We start from the raw sequence: 24,773 nt of genomic DNA, 5'->3' as shown, positions 1-24,773 counted from the left end.
ATTCTATTCTGTTCACTCTGTATTCTCATGATAACAGAATAGCAGAGTTGGATGGGACCTTGGAGGTCTTCTAGTCCAATTCCCTGTTCAAACAGGAAACCTTATTCAGGTAGTCCTTGACTTACAGAAGATAAGTCTTAAGTGCTGTTGTTTTGCTACAGTAGTTCATTTAGCGACCGTTGGAAGTTATAACGTCCCTGAAAAAAAAGTGACTTATGATAATTTTTCACATTTATGACCCTTACAGCATTTTCCTCCATAGTCACGTGATTGAAGTTCAGACACTTGGTAATTGACTCTTACTTACGACGGTCGCAGCGTCCCTGGGGTCACGTGATCCCCTTTTGCGACCTTCTGACAAAGCAAAGTCAATGGGGAAGCCGGATTCACTTAACAACCGGGCTACTAACTTTACATCTGCAATGATCCACTTAACAACGATGGCAAGGAAGGTCATAAAAATGGGGGCAAACTCACTTCACCCCTGTCTGCATTAGCAACAAAAATTCCGGGCTCAATTGTGGTCGTAAGTCGAGGCCTACCTGTATTTTCACATCTGGTATATGGATTCTGCCAGCGGTTTTCCTCATTTCCTCGCCACGATACAATAATTACAGATTATAAGAGGATTTCCCTCTTGACTCGCCCTGGAGAGCTTTTTCAAGATCTCTCCTTGACCTCACTTTGGTTTTGGAGAAGATCTTGGCCTTTTCAAGATCTTTCCCGATAGACCACATTGGGAATGTTGTACCCAGTTTTGGTTGCCACGATACAGAAAAGATGCTGAGACTCTAGAACCGTGATGGCGAACCTATGGCACGCGAGCCGCAGGCAAACTTACCCCATTGTGCATGCGCACCCCTCACAGCTGATTTTCGGACTCCCAGAGGCTTGAGGAAAGTCTTTGCAAGCCGAAAAATAGGCCCATTTCGCCACTTCCGGTATTTCCGGAAATACCGGAAGTGATGAAACAGGCCCATTTTTCGGCCTGCAAAACCTGCAGAAGCTTCCCTCAAGCCTCTGGGAGGCTGAAAAAGGCCTCAAACGGGCCCAAAATCAGCTGGGAGTCTCAGTGCAGGTAAGGGGATGGCTGGTGGGGGTACACATTGCCTTCTGGTACTTGAAAGCTAGCACACAAGCATGCGCACAATTTTGGGCACAGAAGCCCCAAAAGGTTAGCCACCACTGCTCTAGAAAGAGTGCAGAGAAGAGCAACAAAAGAGGATTGGGGGCTGGAGGAGGAAACAAATGAAGAACGGCTGCAGGAATTGCGCATATCTGGTTTAATGAAAAGAATTGTTTTGGAAGATGGACTTTGCTTTTTTTCTTTTTAAATGGATTTTCATCACTTGGAAGCCTGACAGTAGGGATGGCATGATATCAGTCTTCCAATAACTAAGGCAAGGGTCTTCAAACATGGCAAGCTTAAGACTCGTGGACTTCAACTCCCAGAATTCCTCAGCTAACACGACAGGAGGAAGAATTCTGGGAGTTGAAGTCCACAAGTCTTAAATAGAATTCTTTTATTATTGGCCAAGTGTGATTGGATACACAAGGAATTTGTCTTGGTGCAAATGTAAATAAAAGATGTGTAAATAAAAGATACATTCGTCCAGGGTCAAGAATCATCAGGTGCAACACTTAATAATAGTCCAAGGGTACAATAAGCCATCAAATCATTCTAGGAAACAGTCAATATAAATCGTAAGGATGCAAGCAACCAAGTTTGAAGACCCCTGATCTATCTAAGGGGCTGCTCCAGAAAGGAAGGGGTCAACCTATTTTCCAAAGCACCTGAAAACAGGACAAGAAGCAAAGGAGGGAAACTGATCCAGGAGAGGAGCAACTTGGAATTAAGGAGAAATTTCCTGACAGTGAGAACAATTGAGCAGTGGCCACCAAAGTTGTAAATGCTCCAACACTCAGGCTAGCGAGAAGAGATCGGACAGCCATTTGTCTGAAACGGTATAGTTTCCTGCCTGAGCAGAGGGTTGGACTAGAAGACCTCCAAGGCCCCTTCCAACTCTGTTAGTCTGCTTCCTGCCAGAGCAGTGCCGTTAGGCACAACAAATCAGGTCAGCATGTGAAGGTCCAATAAAACTGATTTATTGCTACTCGGGCGTACGCACAGGACTATTCTCAACTGAGGATTAGCCCCCTGCTTGAGTTAGATGAGGGTCAACAGAATTCATGTGGGGAGCTGGGCTTGGTTTGCTTGTGACTACGTAGAGATTCTAGACTGATTCCTCTTTTAGCACCGCCTCCAGTTTTTGTCACTCCTGCAGAAAAGCCGAGCAGACTCAACCATGGCGGAAGATGACTTCCTCTCCTTTGAACTAGTTTTGGTTTTGGTCCTGGGAGATGATTCCTGGTCTTAGACCCAGGACCTCATGTTCAGGTGTCCCTGTGCTTTCTTCTCTTCCCAGGTGATTCCAATGCTCCCCCAACTGCTGTGTGAGGAACTCTGCAGCCTCAATCCCATGACAGACAGGCTGACCTTCTCCGTCATTTGGAAGTTGTCTCCACAAGGAAAGGTGAGCCTGAATTTCTTGGTAACACGTCTTTTTTTGTGTGTGTGTCCTGTGCCAAGCGCTTGAGCTACAAGCGTACTCCATAATTCTCAGGCCTTACAGCTACAGTCTCCTCATGCTTTACAGAGGGATACAGTCAAGATCAAGGGAGGTACTAATACCGCTCTATAAAGCCTTAGTAAGGCCACACCTAGAGTACGGCATCCAGTTTTGATCCCCACACTAATTAAAAAAGATGTTGAGACTCTAGAAAAAGTGCAGAGAAGAGCAACCAGGAGGATTAGGGGACTGGAGACTAAAACATATGATGGACGGTTGCAGGAACTGGACCTGACTAGTCTAGGGAAGAGAAGGACCAGGGGAGACAGGAGAGCATCTTCCAATATTTGAGGGGATGCCCCAGAGAGGAGGAGGGGGTCAAGCTATTCTCCAAAGCACCCGAAGGCCAGACAAAGAACAATGGATGGAAACTGACCAAGGAGAGATTCAACCTGGAAATAAGGAGAAACTTTCTGACAGGGAGAACAATCAATCCACGGAACAGAAGTTTCCTTCAGTAGTTGTGGGAGTGCCATAATTTGAGACTTTCAAGAAGAGACTGGACTGCCATCTGTCAGAAATGGTGTAGGGCAGGGTCTCCTGCTTGGGAAGGGGGTTGGACTAGAGGACCTTCACGGTCCCTTCCAACTCTGATTATCTGTTATCTGATTAGATTCCACCCATTGCTTCTTGTCCTGCCTTCTGGTGTTTTGGAGAATAACTTGATACCCCTCCTCTCTGGGGTAGCCCCTCACCTATTGGAAGGCTGCTATCACGTTACCTCAAATTTTCATTAGACCAGCCAGGCCCAGTTCCTGCAACCGTCCTTCATATGTTTTAGCCTCCGGTCCCTTAATCCTCCTGGTTGCTCTTCTCTGCACTCTTTCTAGAGGAATAAGTTTCCGGAGAAATAAGTAGCTATGTCTGAAGAGACATTTTTGGCTCCGGATTCCTCCCTGTTTGGGAAGTCCAGTCGACCTGCACAGAACCATCTGTTCCAAGCCAACTGGTTTCTGGGTGAGATACTTCCAATCCACACCCCGAGGTTATCCCATCAAGCTGAAGGCCAGGACTTCAAGAGGCCACTTCTCCTCGTTGTCCCTTCTCAGCGACAAACCTCCAATTTCCTAGCTTTCCTAATCAGCAGCAGAAGAAGAAGCTTTCCGATGTCTCTGAATCATATCCCTCTAGTCTAGTCCATAACCTTGGGGGGGGAGTGTTTTCCATCCCTCTCCATTTCTGGCTGCTCCATCGAGGTTACCTGATTTGAACCCAGACCTCCACCGAGGTCAAGTTGAGGTGGAGCTGCATTGCCCAATGCTTTTTATGCCGCTTCCCTGAAAGGTTGCCCTCGGTGCTGGAAAACAGCTGTCCCTGAAAAATCCACACGATGGTCAGGACTTCAACACATTCCTAAAAAAAAAAGAAAGAAAACCTGGTAGAATTCGTTTGATTATGTCCGTAGCAGCAGCCTTAACGCTTCTAGCGGCCCGAGAGGTTGAATTTGCTGGGTTGTAGTGATCTGGCCGAGCGCGATGGGCACCTTGGATTAGCGCTTGTCTTGCTGACAGACAGGAATGAGACAGGCCAAGAAGAGAGGAAGGAGTTGGTGGGGCGGGCGTTTCATGCGCCATCATGCCCCAAGGACACACGCCTTCCGTGGTGACCTGTTTCTGCAGCGGCAGACATTTAGAGCTTCCCCAGCCAATATAAGGTAGCGAAGTAGGAGACTATTAGTTAGCTCAGGGTAGAGTGGAATGGGAATGGGAAGAGAATATAGGATTAGAATAGTATAGAATATAGAATAGAATAGGAGAATAGAGAAATAGAATAGAATAGGGAATGGGAATAGGGTAGAATAGAATAGAATAGAATAGAAGAGAAGAGAAGAGAAGAGAAGAGAAGAGAAGAGAAGAGAAGAGAAGAGAAGAGAAGAGAAGAGAAGAGATATTGGATGAAGAATGGAATGGAATGGAATGGAATGGAATAGAATAGAATAGAGAATAGAATAAAATAGGGGAATAAAAGAGAGAATAGAATAGAATAGAATTGGGAATGGGAAGAGAATGTAGGATTATAACAGAATAGAATATAGAATAGAATAGGAGAATAGAGAAATAGAATAGAATAGGGAATGGGAATAGGGTATGCTAGATTAGAATAGAATAGTATAGAATAGAAAGGAATAGAATAGAATAGGGAATGGGAATGGGAATATAATATAGGATATAGGATATAGGATATAGAATATAGAATATAGAATTAGAATAGAATAGAGAATAGAATAAAATAGGAGAATAAAAGAGAGACTAGAATAGAATTGGGAATGGGAATAGAATATAGGATTAGAATAGAATAGAATAGAATAGGATTTAGAGTAGAATACAGAATACAATACAACACAACACAACACAACACACCTTGGAGGTCTAATCCAGGGGTCCCCAACCTTTTGGACCTCAAGGACCACCAAACTCATAATTTTAAATCCCATGGACCAGAGACCCTGGGAAAATCCCCCCAAAAGTCTGCAGTAAAATCCCCCACACTGTTTTCCTACTGATCGATCGTTCTTTATCAGGGATTGCAGGATACCGTCTCCAGCTCCGTTCTCAGGGGGAGAGAGAAAGAGAGACTTTTGGCTTCGTGCAAGGAAAGCAGCAGAAGCAGCAAAAGTCTTCCCCCCCCTCCCAAACTCCGCCAGAAACGAGTCTTCGCCAGCGCAGCCTCTTGGAGCAGGAGGCCTTGCAGGGTCCCAACGACTCATTTCTGGCAGAGTTTGGGAGAGAGAAAGAAAGACTTTTGCTGCTTTCCTTGCGTGCTTGATGTTCTCTGAGCATGCTGGTTTTCTTGCAGATGTTTCCTTATTATAATAATATAAGGTAGAGCTAGTCCTCGATTTGCGACCATGGTTCAGCCCCAAAGTTCTGTTGCTAAGCGAAACGTTTGTGAACGAGCTTTTGTCCCACTTTACGCCCTTCCTCTCCACCGTTGTTAAGCGAATCACTGCAGGGGTTAAGTTACTAACCCAGTTCCTAAGCGAACCCGACTTCCCCCATCAACTTTGCTTGTGAGAAGGTCGCAAACCTGACCCAGGGATGCGCCGCCCGTCATAAATATGAACTAGTTGTGTCTCAATCAATTCTTGATTGCGAGGCTATGGGGACACTGCAACGGTCATAAGTGTGAAAAAAGTCATAAGTCACTTCTAGCAGTGCCGTTGTAACTTTGAACAGTCTCTAAACGAGGACTGCCTGTCCTAATTTAACAATTGCAAGGGGTTGACTTGACAACGGCGGCCCGTTTCTCCTTGACATTTTTCCTCATCTTGCCGTTCCAGATCCTGGACGAATGGTTTGGGCGGACCGTGATCCAATCCTGTGCGAAGCTGAGCTACGACCACGCTCAGAGCATGATTGAGAATCCAGAAAGGGTCTTCGGGGCAGGGGAGCTGCCCCCCATCTCCTCCTGCCACACCCTGGCTGAGGTCCACCGAGCCATCCAGAACCTCCACCAGATCGCCAAGCAACTGCGTCAACAGCGCTTCGTGGACGGGGCTCTCCGCTTGGACCAGGTTAGCTCAACCTGCCTTAGTCGGACCACAAGGATTATAGAAATATTATATTATATTATATTATATTATATTATATTATATTATATTATATTATATTATATTAATTATATTATATTATTACTCTACTCTACTCTACTCTACTCTAGCATAGCATAGCATAGCATAGCATAGCATAGCATAGCATAGAATAGCCTATTATATTGGAGAAGAGGAGAGGAGAGGAGAGGAGACAAGAAGATAATATGAAATATAGAATATAAAATATAATAGAACAGAGAATAGAATAAATAGAATATGGAATAGAGAATAGAATAGAAAATAGAGAATAGAATATGGAATAGAGAATAGAATAGAATATAGAATAGAAAATAGAGAATAGAATAGAAAATAGAGAATAGAGTAGAGAATAGAATATGGAATAGAGAATAGAATAGAAAATAGAGAATAGAATAGAGAATAGAATATGGAATAGAGAATAGAATATAGAATATGGAATAGAGAATAGAATAGAATATAGAATAGAATAGAAAATAGAGAATAGAATAGAAAATAGAGAATAGAATAGAAAATAGAGAATATAAAATAGAAGAGAATAGAGAATAGAATAGAAAATAAAATAGAGAATAAAGAATATAGAACAGAATAAAATAGAGCAGAGCTGGCAGGGACCTCAGAGGTCTTCTAGTCCAGCCTCTGCTCAAGCAGGACACTCCATACCATTTTAGACAAATGATTGTTAGTCTCTTTTTAAAAACTTCCAGTGATGGAAGCACCCACAACCTCTGAAGGCAAAATGTTTAATTGTCTTCACTGTCAGGAAATTCCTCCTTAATCCCAGGTTGCTTCTCTCCTTGATGAGTTTCCACCCATTGCTTCTTGTCCTGCCTTTCAGGTCCTTTGGAGAATAATTTGACCCCTTCCTCTTCTTTGGGGCAGCCCCTCAAATACTGGAACATTTCTATCATCTCACCCTTAATTCTTCTTTTCTTTAGACTAGCCAGACCCTAATCCTGCAAACGTCCTTCATATGTTTTAGTCTCCAGGCCTTTGGTCATCTTAGTTGTTCCTCTCTGAACTTTCTCCAAAGTCTCAACAATTTTTTTTTAAAATTTTGGTAATATGGTGACCAAAATTGGTTGCAGTATTCCAGCTGGGGTCTTATTGAGGTTTTGTAAAGCTTAATTAAGGTTCATTAGGAAAATTCACATTTATGGTTCTGGAAAATCACCCTTGCAGAAAAGCGACGGGTGGGTTTCAGGTTGACTACCAGGTTGAGAAACACCTGGATGGGTGGATTTCAACTCCCAGAATTCCCCAGCCAGCTATGCTAGGCTGGGGGATTCTGGGAGTTGAAGTCTAACTGTCTTAAAGTGGCCAAGGTTGAGAATAGGCTGAAAAACAGCTTCTATCCCAGGGCAGTAGCTCTGTTGAATTCTACTGTCTAGTGCAGTGTTGGTGCGATGTCGTGGGGGGTTTATCAATTCAATGCGCGGAGGGTGAAGGATGTGTGTTTGCGTTGATTTTCATGGTCATGATGTGCATTGAAGATGGTGTTTGATTTCCTCGCATGAGGTGCAATGACGATATAGTAAACTAAACTAAACTAGTCCTTCTCATCATTAAACTAGACGCATCCAATGCCTGCCACCGCTCTACATATGTTTTAGAGCCTCCGGTCTCCTAATCCTCCTGGTTGCTCTTCTCTGCACTCTTTCCAGAGTCTCAACATCTTTTTCTATATCGTGGCGACCAAAACTGGATGCAGTATTCCAAGTGTGGCCTTACCGTGGCCTTATAAATTGGTATTAACAATTCCCGTGATCTGGATGCAGCCGGGGACTGCATCGGCTTTTTTGGCAGCTGCAGCACCGCGAGATGCCATGTGGGAAAATGGCCCCGGATTGCCAAAACCTCCCATTTCTTTTCCTTTTGTGTCCTGTCTTCATTCAAACCTTGGTTTGTTTTTTTTTTCCATGTGGGGAGGGCGTCTCGTGATGGGATGGTTTTGTGGGGTTCTCGCAATTTGACGGATTGAAATCCCTGCGAAGCCGCCGGCCGTGTGAAAAACCAGAGTCGGCTTTGAAAAAGAGAGCGATCTGTCAGATTGGCAAGCAGAGCTAACTGCAGTCATTAATCTTGGGGGGCTGTTGTTTTGTTGTTGGGACGAGGTTGGGCGGCCGTCTTTAAAGGGGGCCGTCCTGCTGTCTGGGAGCCGCCTGACCCCCCGCCATTTTTCATCTCGCGAGGACGCAGTTCCTGGGGGTTCGTGAGCCCCTTAGAGACTTTTTTTTGGTGGGGGGAGGAATGAAATGTATAGCGGTCCTCATCTTAACGACAGTTCACTTAGTGACCGAAGTTACAACAGCACTGAAAAAAGTGACTATTTTATTATTTTTTATTTTATTTTATTTTATTTTATTTTATTTTATTTTATTTATTGCATTGCATTGCATTTATTGCATTGCATTGCATTGCATTGCATTGCATTGCATTGCATTGCATTGCATTGCATTCATTGCATTGCATTGCATTGCATTGCATTTATATTTATTGAATTTATATTGCCGCCTATTCGCCTGTGGTGACTTGAGGTGACTTACAGAATGTCAAACCATATTTAAAATAAAAAAAACAATAAAAACTAACAAAAAGAATCAAATCAGTAAAGTGAAAGGAACAAAATCTGGGGAAAATTAATCAATCAATCAATCAAATCAACCCCCAACTCCCACCCCATCCCTACGACAGTAGATCACACGAGCCATTTGATGGGCTCCATCCTGTGCTGGGTTAACAGATAACAGATTATCAGAGTTGGAAGGGACCTTGTAGGTCATCTAGTCCAACCCCCACCCACCCAAGCGGGAGACCCTAGATTGTTTCTGACAAATGGCAATCCAGTCTCTTCTTGAAAGCCTCCAGGGATGAAGCTCCCACAACTTCCAAAGGCAAAAGCTGTTTCGTGGGTTGATTGTCCTCACTGTCAGAAAATTCCTCTTTATTTCCAGGTTGAATCTCTCCTTGTTCAGTTTCCATCCGTTATTCCTTGTCTGGCCTTCGGGTGCCTTGGAAAATAGCTTGACCCCCTTCCTCATCTCTGGGGCAGCCCCTCAAATATTGCAAGATGCTCTCCTGTCTCCCCTGGTCCTTCTTTTCTCTAGACTATCCAGGTCCAGTTCCTCTAACCATTCATTATATGTTTTAGCCTCCAGTCCCCTAATCCTCCTGGTTGCTCTTCTCTGCACTCTTTCTAGAGTCTCAATGTCTTTTTTTATAGTGTGGTGACCAAAACTGACCAAACCATGAAAATCCAACAGTCTTGCTGTTAATGTTTCACCCTGTGCTATAGCCTGCCAGCGGCTACCGGAGCTGGCGGCAGACTTGGACAGTGAGGAAGTTGGCGAGGAACATGGGCCAGTCCTGGAGTCTCGGGAAGGCTCGGACGAGGGCTCTGCGTCGGAGGCAGAGATGGGGCCAGGGCCGTCCGACAGTTATTAGCTGCCTTTGAAATCGGAGATCAGTGGGGAAGAAGAATAGTTGGAGCCTGTTCCCGATGTGCACCTGCACAGAACTGCCAGGAGAAGGGAACAGTTAAGGAACAAGGGTCGACTCGGGAGTAAATACACAGCTGGACAGTGAATGGCCCTTCCCATAGGGAATAAAGAGGAGCGAAAGGGGCGTGGTACTTTTTAGGAGACAATTAGTTCAATCCATTAGGGTGAAGATCCGTTCCTGATTTCTTGCCAAGTAATTGCTGCTACAGCGTGGCGTTTGGAAGCTATCGGCCTGACAACTTTCCAAACCCGATAAAGGTCTGCAGTTGTGAATTCTCACGAAAGACTGTTTGCCGGGACTTTGCTGGAGGGGAACTGCCCTTTCACCTAAATAAAAGGGGTTTTATCAGGACGAGGAGTCGGCTTCATCATTTTGAGAATCCTGTGCCAGAACAACCGCCTTCACTTCAGGGGACATGGCTCCCACAACTAAACCGCCGCTGCAGGAATGGGCCCGAAATCCAGTCCTTCCTCACCTACCGCTTCCCCGATAAACATGCAAGACGCAAGGTGCCTTTCCAACGGTGCACACTTTGTGCAAAGAGAACCTTCCATTTCTCTACTGTGTCCCGTCCGTAGCCATGGCATCTCTTAAGTTACCGGCCCCTGTTGTTTTCCATTCGTTCCAGCCCAATCTGTCCCTTGCAAGATTGATTTGCGCAAAAACTCCTTTGAATCGGGAGCGAATCGAGGAGAAGCTGGACAATGCCCAGCCAGCGTGAAAAGGCTAGGAGAAAGAACAATGAGAAAAAGGGAACATTCCTCTTGGAAGTTTGCAGAACAGCTGCCTTCGCCTTGGAGACGTGGTTCTCGGGGATTTAGGATTGGATACGTGGCGAAAATCCACCCTCCGGTGGACCTCCTAGAACGGCAGTCTGCAGCTTGGAGCTCGGGAGCCACGTTCTCATCCCTCTGTTGCGGCTCCCCGTCGCTCAAAACATGCATCACAACCGCCGGTGTGCGACACCTGCCAGCATGCGATTTTTTAAGGTTTTTTTTTAAACCTATCTTTTTTTTTTTTCCGGAGTTCGAAATGTTTTTGTCGCATGCAGAAATAAATAAATAAAAATGTTTTCTCTGTAGCAGTTCACTGATTTTGTCAGGGAAACACTGGAGTACAGTTAGTATCCGTTTTGTAGCAAGTGACTTATTTCCTGTTGTAATATTGACTTTATTTTATCAAAATGGGATTGTCGGTTTAGCAGAATTTAGCTCAACTGGCACAGCAATCAAATACATTGGATTAAGGGGGGGATAATTTGCACATCGTTTACTCTGGATGCAAAGGGGACATAAAGGGGACATGGTGGCTCAGTGGCTAAGATGATGTTGAGCTTGTCGATCAGAAAGGCTTATATGCCTAAGATGGGGCTAGAACTCACAGTCTCCTGGTGATTGGCGCAAAGTCACCCAGCTGGCTTTCATGCCTAAGGCAGGACTAGAACTCAGGGTCACCTGGTGATTGGCCCAAAATCACCCAATTGGCTTTCATGCCTAAGGCGGGACTAGAACTCACCGTCTTCTGGTGATTGGCCCAAAGTCACCCAATTGGCTTTCATGCCTAAGGCAGGACTAGAACTCACAGTCTCCTGGTGATTGGCCCGAAGTCACCTAACTGGCTTTCAGGCCTAAAGTGGGACTAGAATTCACCTTCTCCTGGTGATTGGCTCAAAGTCACCCAATTGGCTTTCAGGCCTAAAGCGGGACTAGAAGTCACCGTCTCCTGGTGATTGGCCCAAAGTCACCCAATTGGCTTTCATGCCTAAGGCAGGACTAGAACTCACAGTCTCCTGGTGATTGGCCCAAAGTCACCCAATTGGCTTTCATGCCTAAGGCAGGACTAGAACTCACAGTCTCCTGGTGATTGGCCCAAAGTCACCCAATTGGCTTTTATGCCTAAGGCAGGACTAGAACTCACAGTCTCCTGGTGATTGGCCCAAAGTCACCCAATTGGCTTTCATGCCTAAGGCGGGACTAGAACTCACAGTCTCCTGGTGATTGGCCCAAAGTCACCCAATTGGCTTTCATGCCTAAGGCAGGACTAGAACTCACAGTCTCCTGGTGATTGGCCCAAAGTTACCCAGTTGGCTTTCATGCCTAAGGCAGGACTAGAACTCCCTGGGTTTCTAGCCTGACGCCTTCACCACTAGATCAAATTGCCTATCTATCTCATGGAATTCTGACCACAGGTGTCTTTGCAAGGTGCCCTGGGCTTCCTGTTTTTGTGCTAAAGGTTAATTTTTACCTGTTGGACTAGGCGCCTTACTCAGATGATAACCTGAGATCTGGATGAGAAGCAGGGAAGGGAGTTTGGCTTTTAGCTAACTAACGTTCTACAGAAGCCTCTCCCAGCTAGGCTCTCCCAGAAGCCAAGGGTTTTCTGCAAGAGATCCTAATTGAAAAGAATAAAAATAAATATCGCTTTTTTGAATGCCACGCCACACGAGCCCTCACAGGGGTGGGGATTTTTATGCACTGTGACCTAGCTGATGCTTGGCTGCTCTTCCAAACCCTTGTCAAACAGCAAATGGCGTGGAGGTAGAAACGAACCGTATTTATTACGAAACTGTTGTTTTTCTCCCCCTTTTTTGTGCAATTTTTTTTTTTTTCATGCGCGGGAGCTGACAATTCTTTTAAGGATTCCTCCAGCGTAAAAAAAAAAATAAAAAAATAAAAAACCCTGCAAGGCTACTTTTAAACGAGCGTTCCAAAACACTTAACTTACCAATTTTGCTTGCTGTTTTCATTCTGTGTTTTTAATTTATTTTAATTTATTTTTTTAGCTGCCTGGTTATGGGCTGGAGAAGGGCAACCCTACCGTTCAAATAAACAAATCACCAATAATTCACGAGCCATAGCAATCCCCGAAGCCTTCGGCTGTGCTCCGCAAAAGTTTAAGCTTTCTAAATAATACGCATTCACCTGGAAGGGCCCTCCCAGTCTCCTCATCCAATTTGGCTCCCGTAAACTTAAAACAAGGGACAAGATGGCTCAGGGGTTAAAGACTCTGAGCTGACAGCTCGGGTTCGAGACCCTGCGCCATGCAATGGGATGAACTCCTGTTTTTCTCCCAGCTCCTGTCCCGCCTAGCAGTTTGAAAGCATGCAAATGCGAGTGTCAGCTCATCAAATATTTCTATGGTCTTATTAGAGTTGCCAACAGAAAGGGAGAGGGGAGCGGCGCGGCAGTTTGCAAACCGAAAGTGCATTCCGTAAATGTTTTCAAAGATAGTAACGAGGCGACCGAAGTTTCTGCCGCGCGAAATTCTACCTGGAGAGCACGATCGATGGCTCTTGGCAATGGATGTGTCCCATTGGAGAATATGAATTACGATACAGGGAAAAACCAGAGCCAAGGGTGACAATGAATGATGCGTCTCAGGCAGTGTCGGACATGTTAACTCCCAAGAAATCCTTTTGAAGTTTTGGAAGTTTGGCTCGAGAAATGGGGGTAACTGCCGGAGCCCCGATAGCGAGTAGATAAATAGGTACCACTTCAGTGGGATGGCGACAGCATTCTGGGCGTCTTTGGCATATAGACTTGCTGGCCACTTGACCACATAAAATGTCTTGGGACAATGCTGGCTCCCTTGAGCACCACATTGTAGCTTGCCAAAACAACTTAGACCCAAAGTTTCCCCGCCCCCCTTGTGCCATCACTCTGCTGAACACCTGATTCCTTCAGCACTGTCTTGTGGCTAAGGATATTTAACCACGCAGTATGGCTGTATTACTAGTAACCTTCTCATCTGTTCCGCTACCTTCTCTTATTGGTATTGTTATGTTTATCAGTACGTTGTGGTTTTGCGTGTACTCAGAGCTTCTGCACGGAGGAAAAATACCTTGTGTGTCTAATCAAAGTTGGCCAAATATTCTATACCGTTTCATTTCGTTCCATTCCATATTTTCTATTCCACTCCATCCTATATTTTTTGTTCTGTTCCATTCCATTCTATTCCACTCCATATGTTATATTCCATTCCATTCTATACTTTTTGTTCTGTTCTGTTCTATTCTGTTCCGTTCCATTCTATTCCACTCCATATATTCTATTCTATTCTATTCTATTCTATTCTATTCTATTCTATTCTATTCTATTCTATTCTATTCTATTCTATTCTATTCTATTCTATCCTATTCCATTCCATTCCATTCCATTCTTTTTGTTCTGTTCTATTCTGTTCTGTTCCGTTCCATTCCATTCCATTCCACTCCTCTATTCTATTCCATTCCATTCCATTCCATTCCATTCCATTCCATTCCATTCCATTCCATTCCATTCCATTCTTTTTGTTCTGTTCTGTTCCATTCCATTCCGCTCCATTCCATTCCACTCCTCTATTCTATTCTATTCTATTCTATTCTATTCTATTCTATTCTATCCTATTCCATTCCATTCCATTCCATTCTTTTGTTCTGTTCTGTTCTGTTCTGTTCCGCTCCATTCCATTCCATTCCACTCCTCTATTCTATTCCATTCCATTCCATTCCATTCCATTCCATTCCATTCCATTCCATTCCATTCTTTTTGTTCTGTTCTGTTCCATTCCATTCCGCTCCATTCCATTCCACTCCTCTATTCTATTCTATTCTATTCTATTCTATTCTATTCTATCCTATTCCATTCCATTCCATTCCATTCTTTTTGTTCTGTTCTGTTCTGTTCTGTTCCGCTCCATTCCATTCCATTCCACTCCTCTATTCTATTCCATTCCATTCCATTCCATTCCATTCCATTCCATTCCATTCCATTCTTTTGTTCTGTTCTGTTCCATTCCATTCCGTTCCATTCCATTCCACTCCTCTATTCTATTCTATTCTATTCTATTCTATTCTATTCTATTCTATTCTATTCTATTCTATTCTATTCTATTCTATTCTGTTCTGTTCTGTTCCATTCCATTCCATTCTTTTTGTTCTATTCTATTCTATTCTATTCTATTCTATTCTATTCTATTCTATTCTATTCTATTCTATTCTATTCTATTCTATTCTATTCTGTTCTGTTCTGTTCCGTTCCGTTCCGTTCCATTCCATCCCATCCCATCCCATCCCATCCCATCCCATCCCATTCCACCTGACACGACCGGAGAGGGAAACACAGACTAACGCAGCTCACTTCCCACCAAGCCTTTAAGGTTATCTCATCTGAAGCAGGTTCGAAAAGGCTTGCCGGGAAGCCAGGATCACTGATAAGAGAATGCGACACCGCATCGTTTACAAAAACAGGTGATTTTCCAATACTTTTCCCACCTACATATATCTGGAGGGCATCGGAAGGAGAGCAGGAGAGGCATGATGTCATTTCATTTAGCAGGTGGAAAAAAGCTGTTAGGGAAGGAGGACAGTTTTTTTTTCCCTAGTAGGTCACGGATCATCTGAGCACGAGGCAGGGCATGCGGAGTCAGGCAGTGGAAGCTCCGTTTCTGAAGAGCAGCGCAAACTACCGTGTTTCCCTGAAAATAAGACCCTGTCTTATATTTTTTGCCAGCAAAAAAGGCACCAGGCCACTTCACAAATGATGGCACAACAGAGGAGAACAAACAAACCCATCAGCAGCCCAGCTGCATTTAAGAGGCTTGAAGGAGAAAAGTAAAGTCCTACACTCAGGCAAGAAAAACCCAAAGGACACATATAATAGACTGGGTGAAACCAGGCTCAATAGCAGGAACTGGGAGAGGGATCTTGGAGTCTTAATGGACAGCCTGCTAAATGGGAGCCAGCTGTGTGCAGCAGCAGCCAAAAAAGCTAATGCAATCCTAAGTTGAATTAACAGAGGGATACAATCGAGATCAAGAGAGGTACTAAAGCCACTCTAGTATCACCTTAGTAAGATCACACCTAGAGTGCTGCATCCACATTACAAAAAAGATGTTGAGACTCTAGAAAGAGTGCAGAGAAGAGCAACCAGGATGATTAGGGGACTGGAGACTAAAACATATGAAGAACGGTTACAGGAACTGGGCCTGACTAGTCCAGGGAAGAGAAGGACCAGGGGAGACAGGAGAGCATCTTCCAATATTTGAGGGGCTGCCACAGAGAGGAGGAAGGGGAGGGTCAGGCTATTTTCCAAAGCACCTGAAGGCCAGACAAGGAATCATGGATGGAAATCAAACAAGGAGAGATTTAACCTGGAAATAAGAAGAAATTTTCTGACAGGGAGAACAATCAACCCATGGAACAGAAGTTGCCTTCAGAAGTTGTGGAAGTGTCATCCCTTGAGACCTTCAAGAAGAGATTGGACTGCCATCTGTCAGAAATGGTGTAGGGTCTCCCGCTTGGGTGTGGAGGGGGTTGGACTAGATGACCTCCAAGGTCCCTTCCAACTCTGATTATCTGTTATCTGTTATGATCTGTTATCTGAGAACGCTCTTTTGAAGACCGCCAAGTCCACATTTTGGACAGAGAGGACAACTGGTTTGAAAGAGGGGTCCAAGAGGCCATCTATACCCAAATGGAACCGCCCCCTCTCAGCAGAGGGAGACGGATATGACAATCTGTGACGTGGTTCTTTTAGCAGTTCCAAAAAGGCTCCACACCCATGTTTCAGTCTCCAAGTGGCCTCAACGACTCTCCAATAATAGGGCTGTCGAAACTCGGGTTCTGGATATGTCACCCGTTGGCCACGCCCCCGCCCAGTTTAGCAAAGGCGGGGGGGGTGAAAGTCCCGGTACGTCACGTGACACTACCGTGATGACACGAATTTGACACCCCTGCCGTAACAGAATGCAAACGACCAGCTGTCTGCAAGGAATATCAGTCTTTCCATTCTCCACCCTTCGGTCAGAGCTGAGGAAGCTTCTCGGATGAGAAGCGAAAGGTCTTCAAAGGAAAATCCAGAAAGTCCAGTTGCCTCTTGAAAAAAAAAGAAAAAAACCGTCTTTTTGATGTTTTCGTTGTCAATTCCAAAGTTGGTTGATCGACCCATTGTCACTAGCTTGGTCTTCTTTACATTTAATCTCTGTCCCGTTTCTTCGTTCTGCTGACGAGCGGTTTGGCATTTTGAAAATATCTTAGTGTGATGACCCAAAGGGGCATGGCACAAAAACCACAAAGTCACAAAAGTAGATAAAGTCCCTTGAATTAAATTAACTTGGCCCCCAACGTCCAGTTATCGTCATCTGGAGAAAAAAAACTCTCCCGAGAACAGTTTTTAAAGGGAAGAAATTCAGTCCGAACCCAAAGTACATATCGATTATAAATAAAAACCAACACAAACCACGCTGCAACAATTAACAAGGATAAGGAATTGCAGACTTCAAAAGATAACGAAACACACACAGTTGGGAGGATGCCAGAACTCAGGACCCGACAAACAAAGATAATGCACCCTTTGCTTCCAGCGAGGTTCTGTGTGCAAACACCCTCTTTATCCTGTTTCCCCAGATGCAGCTAATGAAGGGAATCAGGGCCTTTTTCTCCCCCGTAACCCATATTGCTCCCTTATCCGTTCCTCCCTGCGTGCCTTAGGATAAAGAGGGGATGGGCCAGGGTCTTTGAATGCCCCGCTGGGCTGTGCCCTTCCCCAGTTTCCAGAGCCACAATCTCACTCCCTGTCATCTATTCGACCTCCTCGGAATCAGACTCCAACGTGGGCACGACGCTTAGTTATTCATCTTTCCCCCCACACCCGCCTCCGATTTTAAAAGCCGCCTCCCTTTCCTTCCACTTTAAGCTTCCCTTAGGATGCCATGCTGCACGCGTCTTCTTTTTGAAAACTAAGACTTAAAAAAAACAAAAAAACAACCACGGGTCGCCGAAGGATCTCGTGGCAGACAGGAATGGAAAAGGCCGGGTAAAACGTTCCTCCGAAGGGAGATAGGGAAAGCGCAATTGCAAAGGATTTCAGGGAAGAGGAAAAATGCCAGCGTGGCTCTATGGAAAGTCATAAAAAGAGCAGCTGAAAACGGTAAGGGGAAAAAGAAAAAAAAAAGGAAAAAAAGGGAAGGATAAAGATGGATAGCTTAGAACAGTTTCCCGGCATTCGGAAAGCAAAACATTTGGAAGGAACTAGCCGGGGAGGCTGAGCATACAAGGGGTTCTTCAAATTACGACCGTTATTCGGAGCGTTATTGGGATTATGGTTGGGGGGGTCAGGATTTCCGTTGCTAAGCAGGGCCTGATTTTCTTGACCGCGGTTGCTAAGCGAATCATTGCAGTTGTGAATTGAATCACGCGGTCTTTTGGCAAATCTGGATTCTTCCCGCCCCCCCCAAAAAGCCCTCCCCGCCTTCTCTATGCAAATGAAGATTAATCTATGAGAGCCAGTTTGGTGCTGGTTTAGAAACCAGGAGACGGTGAGTTCTAGTCCTGCCTTAGGCCCAAAATCCAACTGGGTGATTTTGGATGAGTCCCTAGGAAGGATCTAGAACTCCCTTTCAAGGAAAGGCGGTGTAGTTCCGGTAACAGTCCATGAATGGGAAAGATTTAGAGCAGTATTTCCCAACCTTGGCAACTCGAAGATGGGTGGATTTCAACTCCCAGAATTCCCTAGCAAGCATAGCACAGAAGTCAACTGGGTGACTTTGGGCCGATCACCAAGAGACGGGGAGTTCTAGTCCCACCTCAGGCATGAAAGTCAGCTGGGTGACTCTGAGCTGATCGCCAGGAGACGGGGAGTTCTAGTCCCACCTCAGGCATGAAAGTCAGCTGGGTGACTCTGAGCCGATCGCCAGGAGACGGGGAGTTCTAGTCCCACCTCAGGCATGAAAGTCAGCTGGGTGACTCTGAGCCGATTGCCAGGAGACGGGGAGTTCTAGTCCCACCTCAGGCATGAAAGTCAGCTGGGTGACTCTGAACCGATCGCCAGGAGACGGGGAGTTCTAGTCCCACCTCAGGCATGAAAGTCAGCTGGGTGACTCTGAGCCGATCGCCAGGCGATGGGGAGCTCTAGTGCCATTTTAACTACTAAAGCCAGGTGGGTGACTCTGAGCCAATCGCCCAGGTAATGGGGAGTTCTCATCCCATTTAATCATGAAAGCCAACTGGGTGACTTTGAGCCAATCGCCAGGTGATGGGGAGTTCTAGTGCCATGCAAGCCAGCTGGGTGACTCCCAGCCAATCTCCTGGAGACGAGGAGTTACAGTACCATTTTTAACACAAAGCCAGCTGGGTGACTCTGAGCCAATCTCCAGGCGATGGGGATTTCTAGTCCCATTTTAATCACAAAAGCCAACTGGGTGACTTTGAGCCAATCTCCAGGTGACGGGGAGTTATAGTGCCATTTTAAGCATGAAAGCCAGCTGGGTGACTTTGAGCCAATCGCCAGGCGACGGGGAGTTCTAGTCCCATTTTAATTACGAAAACCAACTGGGTGACTTTGAGCCAATCGCCAGGCGATGGGGAGTTCTAGTGCCGTTTTAACTATGAAAGCCATCTGGGTGAGCCAATCGCCAGGCGACGGGGAGTTCTAGTCCCATTTTAATCCCGAAAGCCAGCTGAGTGGCTTCGGGCCAATCGCCCGTGTGAACGGGGCGTTCTAGTCTCATTTTGGGGCAGGCGACAAGGAAAAAGATTGATTTTCCTTCTTCATTTCGAACGTTTATATTGCCGCCTCCCCGCACATGGCGACCCAAAGACCTTCGGGTTAGTTGGGAACCCAAGCCCAGGACCCGCTCCCTGTCCCAGGCCGCTCTGGATGACAGTTCGCCTGGGTTGTTTGCCGCCGCTGCTACTTGCTGCCGACTCCTTCGCTTTTAAAATTAAAACCATCCTTCCCCGGGCCCTGTTTTCCATCTGACCCCTTCAGTCGGGCAAGCTCTCCTTCCTTCCCAAGACCGGGCGCTTGTCACGGTAACCTTGGCGCGAGGCCCCCGCGGAGAAATCTTGCCCCCCCCCGTCCTCTTTTGACAGAAATATAAGCCTGTGTTTCCTAAAAGCCTTCCAACCCCGGGAGCATCCTCCCCCTCCTCACGAGAGCACACGAGGTGTGTGTGTGAGTGTGTGTGTGTGTTATTTACACACCCCCACCATGGAAAAGGGAGCCGGGGCCCAGTCGGGATGTGCGCAGTCCTTCCATCAAAGCTCAGCGCCCGGGTTTCGCTTCCAAAGGCCCTTAACATCTTGGCTGTAGTTCGTTTTCCAAGGCAGGATTCCCAATTTTTGCGGCCTCGGGCACCAGCTAAAAATACGGAGAAGAAGAAGAAAAAGCAGAGAGGGAGGGGAAGAGAGAGAGAGAGAGAGAGAGAGAGAGAGAGCGGTGAGCCAGCAGGATTTCGCTCCAAGCGGCTTTTGATCCTCTTACACATCTTTTTTTTTCTTTTTCTTTCTTTTTTTTTTTGGTGGTGGTGGTGGGTGGGTTTAAGTTTGGCTTGTTTTCGTTTGGTCACCTGAATTGGCCCAAGGGAAGACGGGAAAAGAAATGGAAGCCGTGTGAGGGACAGGTTATTTTCCAAAATGGCCGAAGGGCAAAAAAATGAAACAAGGGATGGAAACAAGGAGCGAAACAGCCTGGAATTCAGGGGAATACTCCCTGACAGCGAGGACAATTAACCAGTGGAACTGCGTGCCACCAGAAGTCCTGGGTGCTTCCATCACTGGAGGTTTTTAAGAAGAGACCGGGCAGTCACTTGTCTGAAATGATATAGGACCTCCTGCTCGGAGCAGAGGGGCTGGACTAGAAGACCTCCACGGTCCCTTCCGCCTCTACCCTGTCCAAATCGACACCCTCTGGGTGTGCTGGAGGGCGGAGGGGCTGTTGCCAGCTCCGCGTTGGCTTTGGGGAGTGTGGGGGGGCGATTGCAAGCACAGCCCAACGTCTATGGGACGGAAAGGGGGAGTTTGGCTCTGGACAGACTTCAGATCCCCAAATTTGAGATGTTTTCACCGGGTTTAACTCCGGGGGGGCAGGGGGAGGCTTCCCTAGGGCAGAGCTTTGGTTTCCCCCCCCCTTTCCTAACCTCCTCTTTGACTTCATAATAGCAGCCCTTTTCGGCGGTCACGGGTCAGCGGCGAGAGATTAGGCCTATTCTGCCCATTCTCTTTTTCTCCTTCGAGACCAATGTAGCCTGTCAAGGAATTTTGAAGCCAACTTTCCCCATCCCGACCGCTACAAAGGAGTTAGGAGAGGGCAGGAATTCAGATGGTAAAAACAGCAGCAGATGGTCTTCAGTTTTTTTCAAAGCTTTTTTCCAAGGGGCAACTGAGCTTTTTTCTTTTTTCTTTTGAAGACGTTTCGCATCTCGTCCAAGAAGCTTCTTCTGTTCTGACCAGATGGTGGGGAATGGAAGGATTTGCGTTCCTTGCAGACGGCTGGTCGTTTGCATCCTTTTTAGAGGGTCGTTGAGGCCACTTGGAGTCCCAAGGGTGCCTTTTTAAAGAGGCAACTAGACTTCCTGTTTTTTGTTGGAAGACATTTTGCTTCCCATCCAAGGAGCTTCTTCAGCTCTGACCAGACGGTGGGGAATGGAAGGATTTATATTCCTTGCAGGCAGCTGGTCGTTTGCATCCTTTTTAGAGAGTCGCTGAGGCCACTTGGAGTTTGATCTGTGCCCTCCCGGGTCACCTGAGTCGTGCAAAGCTTGTGGACACCGACAAATTTCTAAGTGTCCTCAACAACTTTCTCAAAAGGAAAGCAAACGACCAGCTGTCTGCAAGGAATACAAATCTCTCCATTCCCCTCTGTCCTGTCAGAGCTGAAGAAGCTTCTTGGATGAGAAGCGAAACGTCTTCAAAAGAAAAAAATAAACCAGAAAGTTCACTTGCCTCCTGAACTAAAGCAACTTTGGGACAACCACGACCTGGGTGACTGTGAATCTCTACAGGCTTTTTAGCTGCACAATTTGGGATGAACCCCCTTCGAATGGGGTGGGAGTAGGAATGGATTTCCAGAGGGGAAAATTGCAGGCAACAGGAACCACTTGCGCCACTCAGGTGACCCTGGAGGCCTCAGGTAAAACCTCCAAGAGGCCTCAACGACCCTCTAAAAAGGAGGCAAATGACCAGCCGTCTGCAAGGAGTATCAATCTTTCCATTGCCCAAACATCCGGTCAGAGCTGAAGAAGCTTCTTGGAGGAGAAGAGAAATGTCTTCAAAAGAAAGCGCAGTTGCCCCCTGGGGGGGGAAAAAAGCACCTTTGGGACAAGCAGGTTACTAACTACTCTACAGCAGGGATTCGCTTAGCAAATGTGGCAAGAAAAGTCCTAACATGGGGGCAAAACTCACTTTAACAACTTTCTCACTTAAGAACTGTCTTGCTTAGCCACAGGAATTGTGGACTCGGTTGTGGCTGTGAGCTGAGAAATAGCCTGCTCAGTATTAAACGTTTCAGTCTGAATTTAGCTCCGTTCGTCTGAATAAATAGAGATGCTTGAAGCGCCAAGCTCTCTCTGAGGTCAGATCTTACGGCGTCCTGGTTTCTAGCTTGTCCCTGGCTTAACCATTAGGCAAGGGGGTCTCCAACTCTGGCAACTTGGGAATTTACAGATCAGATCGACCTCCAAGTGTTTCCGCGCCCCTCTAAAAAGGATGCAAACGACCAGCTGCCTGCAAGGTATACAGATCCTTCCGTTCCCCACTATCCTGTCAGAGCTGAAGAAGCTTCTTGGAGGAGAAGGGAAAACGTCTTCAAAAGAAAAAAAAAAAACCAAGAAAGTCCAGTTGCTTCGTGGAAAAAAAACAAAAAAAAGCACGTTTGGGAGAATCATGATCTGGAGGACAGAGAATCTGTGCAGACTTCTTCAGGTTTTCTGACAGTGGATGTTTGAGCCAATTGCCTGGGTAGCGGCCTCTGCTCCGTCTCACTTCTTTTCTGGAGTTCTTCCTCGGCTAATTAGATATGCCTGATCTAATGAAGAGCAGGAAATGGTTATAGAGTTTCCTGCCTGAGCAGGGTTGGACTAGAAGATCTCTAAGGTCCCTCAGGAGTAGGGGTGACATGACAGCAGTGTTCCGATATCTGAGGGGCCACCCCAAAGAAGAGGTGGGATCAACTTCTTTTCCAAAGCACTAGGAGACAAGACGAGAAACGATGGACGGAAACGAATCAAGAGAGGAGCGATCCAACCTAGAACGAAGGAGGATGTTTGGTATCAGTGAGAAAAATTAACCTGTGGAATTGAGCGTGTCTAGTATAGAAAAAAGAAGGGAAAAGGGGGACAGGAGAGCATCTTCCAATATTTGAGGGGCTGCCCCAGAGAGGAGGAGGAAGGGGGTCAAGCTATTCTCCAAAGCCCCCGAAGGCCAGACAAGGAACAATGGATGGAAACTGATCAAGAAGATATTCAACCTGGAACTTTGGAGATATTTCCTGACAAAAGAGGACGTGGAGTTGCAATAACTACTAAAATGCAAAAAAAAAAAAAAAAAAATCAAGGATGAAAATATTAAGATACAGATAGTCCTCGACTTATGACCACAATGAACTCCAACCAGCTCTAGAAAGAGGGCAGAGAAGAGCAACGAAGATGATTACGGGACTGGTGTCTAAAGCGTACAATCGGCGGTTGCAGGGTTTGGATAGGTCTTGTTCAAGGAAAAGAAGGACTACAGATTCAGCCCGTGGGATTCAGCCGGTTCACACTGGTTCAAGAGAACCGGTTGTTGACTTTCTGGGCTGGTTTGGTGAACTGGTTGTTGGAAGAAAGCATTAGGGCGGAGAACTGGTTGTTAAATTATTTGAATCCCACCACTGCCTAGCGTTGGACATGATAACAGTCTTCCTGTCAACTCATAAAACATTCTTCTGCCTGTTTTAGTAGTTGCCATAAAAAAAAAAAACGGTGGAGGGGAACGAAAGTACATTCCAACTCTTTATCTTTAAAAGATTGTAACTAAAATACCAGAGCTTTTGCCCGGGAATATATTTAATTGGAGAACGTGATGGATGACGCCCAGCCTGTGAAGGTGCTCAGTTGGAGAATCTGATTTATAACACACCCAGGGGGGAGAGGGGGGAAACAGGGTCACAGGAGACTGTAAATGATGCATGCCAGAGTTGGCTTCATACAGGGCAGGGCCAGTATGTCGCCTCTAATAAATCCTTTGAAGTTTGTTGTTTGGCTTGAGAATCATGATTTCATTAGGGCGATTCCTGGAATCCTGACACTTCCAATATTTGAGGGGCTGCCACAAAGAAGAGGGAGCCGCCCTAAGGCCCGACCCCGATTTTCTTCACTCAACAAGGGCTGACTCAAGGGGTCGAAGAGGAAAGAGCTGATCGGCCAGGTGTCGCTTGCCCAAATGAATCCTTGGAAGGCTGGATGGGCTCGAGCGAAGATCGAGGTGACGAAGGGGAAGCAAAACAGCCAGTGGCGGCCCAGGTGGGTCGACATCCAAGGGACACGGTTTGGATACAGAAACGAAATCTGGGAGAGGAGCCACCTGGAATTAAGGAGAAACGTCCTAAGGGTGAGGACAATTAACCAGTGGAACTGCTCGCCACTAGAAGCGGTGGGTGCTCCAACACTGGAAGTTCTTACAAAAGAGATTGGACAACTGAGCATGAGTCCTGAACACGGCTGGCTCGGGAATTCTGGGAGTTGAAGTCCACAAGGATGCAAAGGGACGGGAGTGCCCCCTCCCCCTGAGTTCCGGAGGCCTGCACTCACTACGAATCCAGCCTGATGCTTGTTCCCGGAGACACCGTTCCCATGAGCGCGTGGGCCAAGGGATACAGGGCTGTGGGAGGTAGGGGAGAAAGAGGCTTATGGCAGCCGATCGCCCCCTTCCCTGCGGCCCCTCGACTTTTCAATGCTCTCAGCCTGCCTGCTGTCCTAATTGAAGTACGCCTTTGAGGAAAGAAAGAATGAAAGAAAGAAAAGGGGAGAAAAGGAAAGGGAGAGGCTCATCCATCACTGACAAGGGCCCCGTTTTCAAAAGATCTGACAATCCTGGTGGGAGGAAGGAGGGAGGGAAGGAGGCCCAGAGAAGTCAAGGCAAGAAAGCTGCCATTCCAAAGGAGCTGAGATTAGCCAACGGTGAGTTTAATCTAGTCCGGGGCTCCCCAAACTTGGCACCTTTGAAGACTTGTGGACTTCAACTCCCAGAATTCCCCAGCCAGCCGTGTCTGTTTCTTTTTTTTTTTTTGTCTTAACCTCCCTAAAGCGGGGAGAGATTGGCCGAGGAAGGGATCACAAGA

The 24,773-nt window shown here is 46.3% G+C and overlaps 1 protein-coding gene across 3 annotated transcripts in view; it reads left to right on the top strand.

The window, feature by feature from the left end:
- DIS3L2 (DIS3 like 3'-5' exoribonuclease 2) overlaps positions 1-24,773 on the top strand; it is a 202,045-nt gene that overhangs the window by 136,131 nt on the left and 41,141 nt on the right. For all 3 annotated transcript variants that reach the window (XM_087933659.1, XM_087933657.1, XM_087933658.1), the window contains exons 13-14: positions 2,427-2,534; positions 5,911-6,144. In XM_087933659.1, the coding sequence (XP_087789785.1) occupies positions 2,427-2,534; positions 5,911-6,144 (342 nt within the window). The remainder of the gene's footprint in view (positions 1-2,426; positions 2,535-5,910; positions 6,145-24,773) is intronic.

Source organism: Pseudonaja textilis, chromosome 4 (assembly GCF_049901715.1).
Source record: "Pseudonaja textilis isolate UNSWEBS1 chromosome 4, rPseTex1.2, whole genome shotgun sequence".
Classification (NCBI taxonomy): domain Eukaryota; kingdom Metazoa; phylum Chordata; class Lepidosauria; order Squamata; family Elapidae; genus Pseudonaja; species Pseudonaja textilis.
The sequence above is the reverse complement of the archived record's forward strand: the minus strand, read 5'-3'. Positions and strand labels throughout refer to the sequence as shown.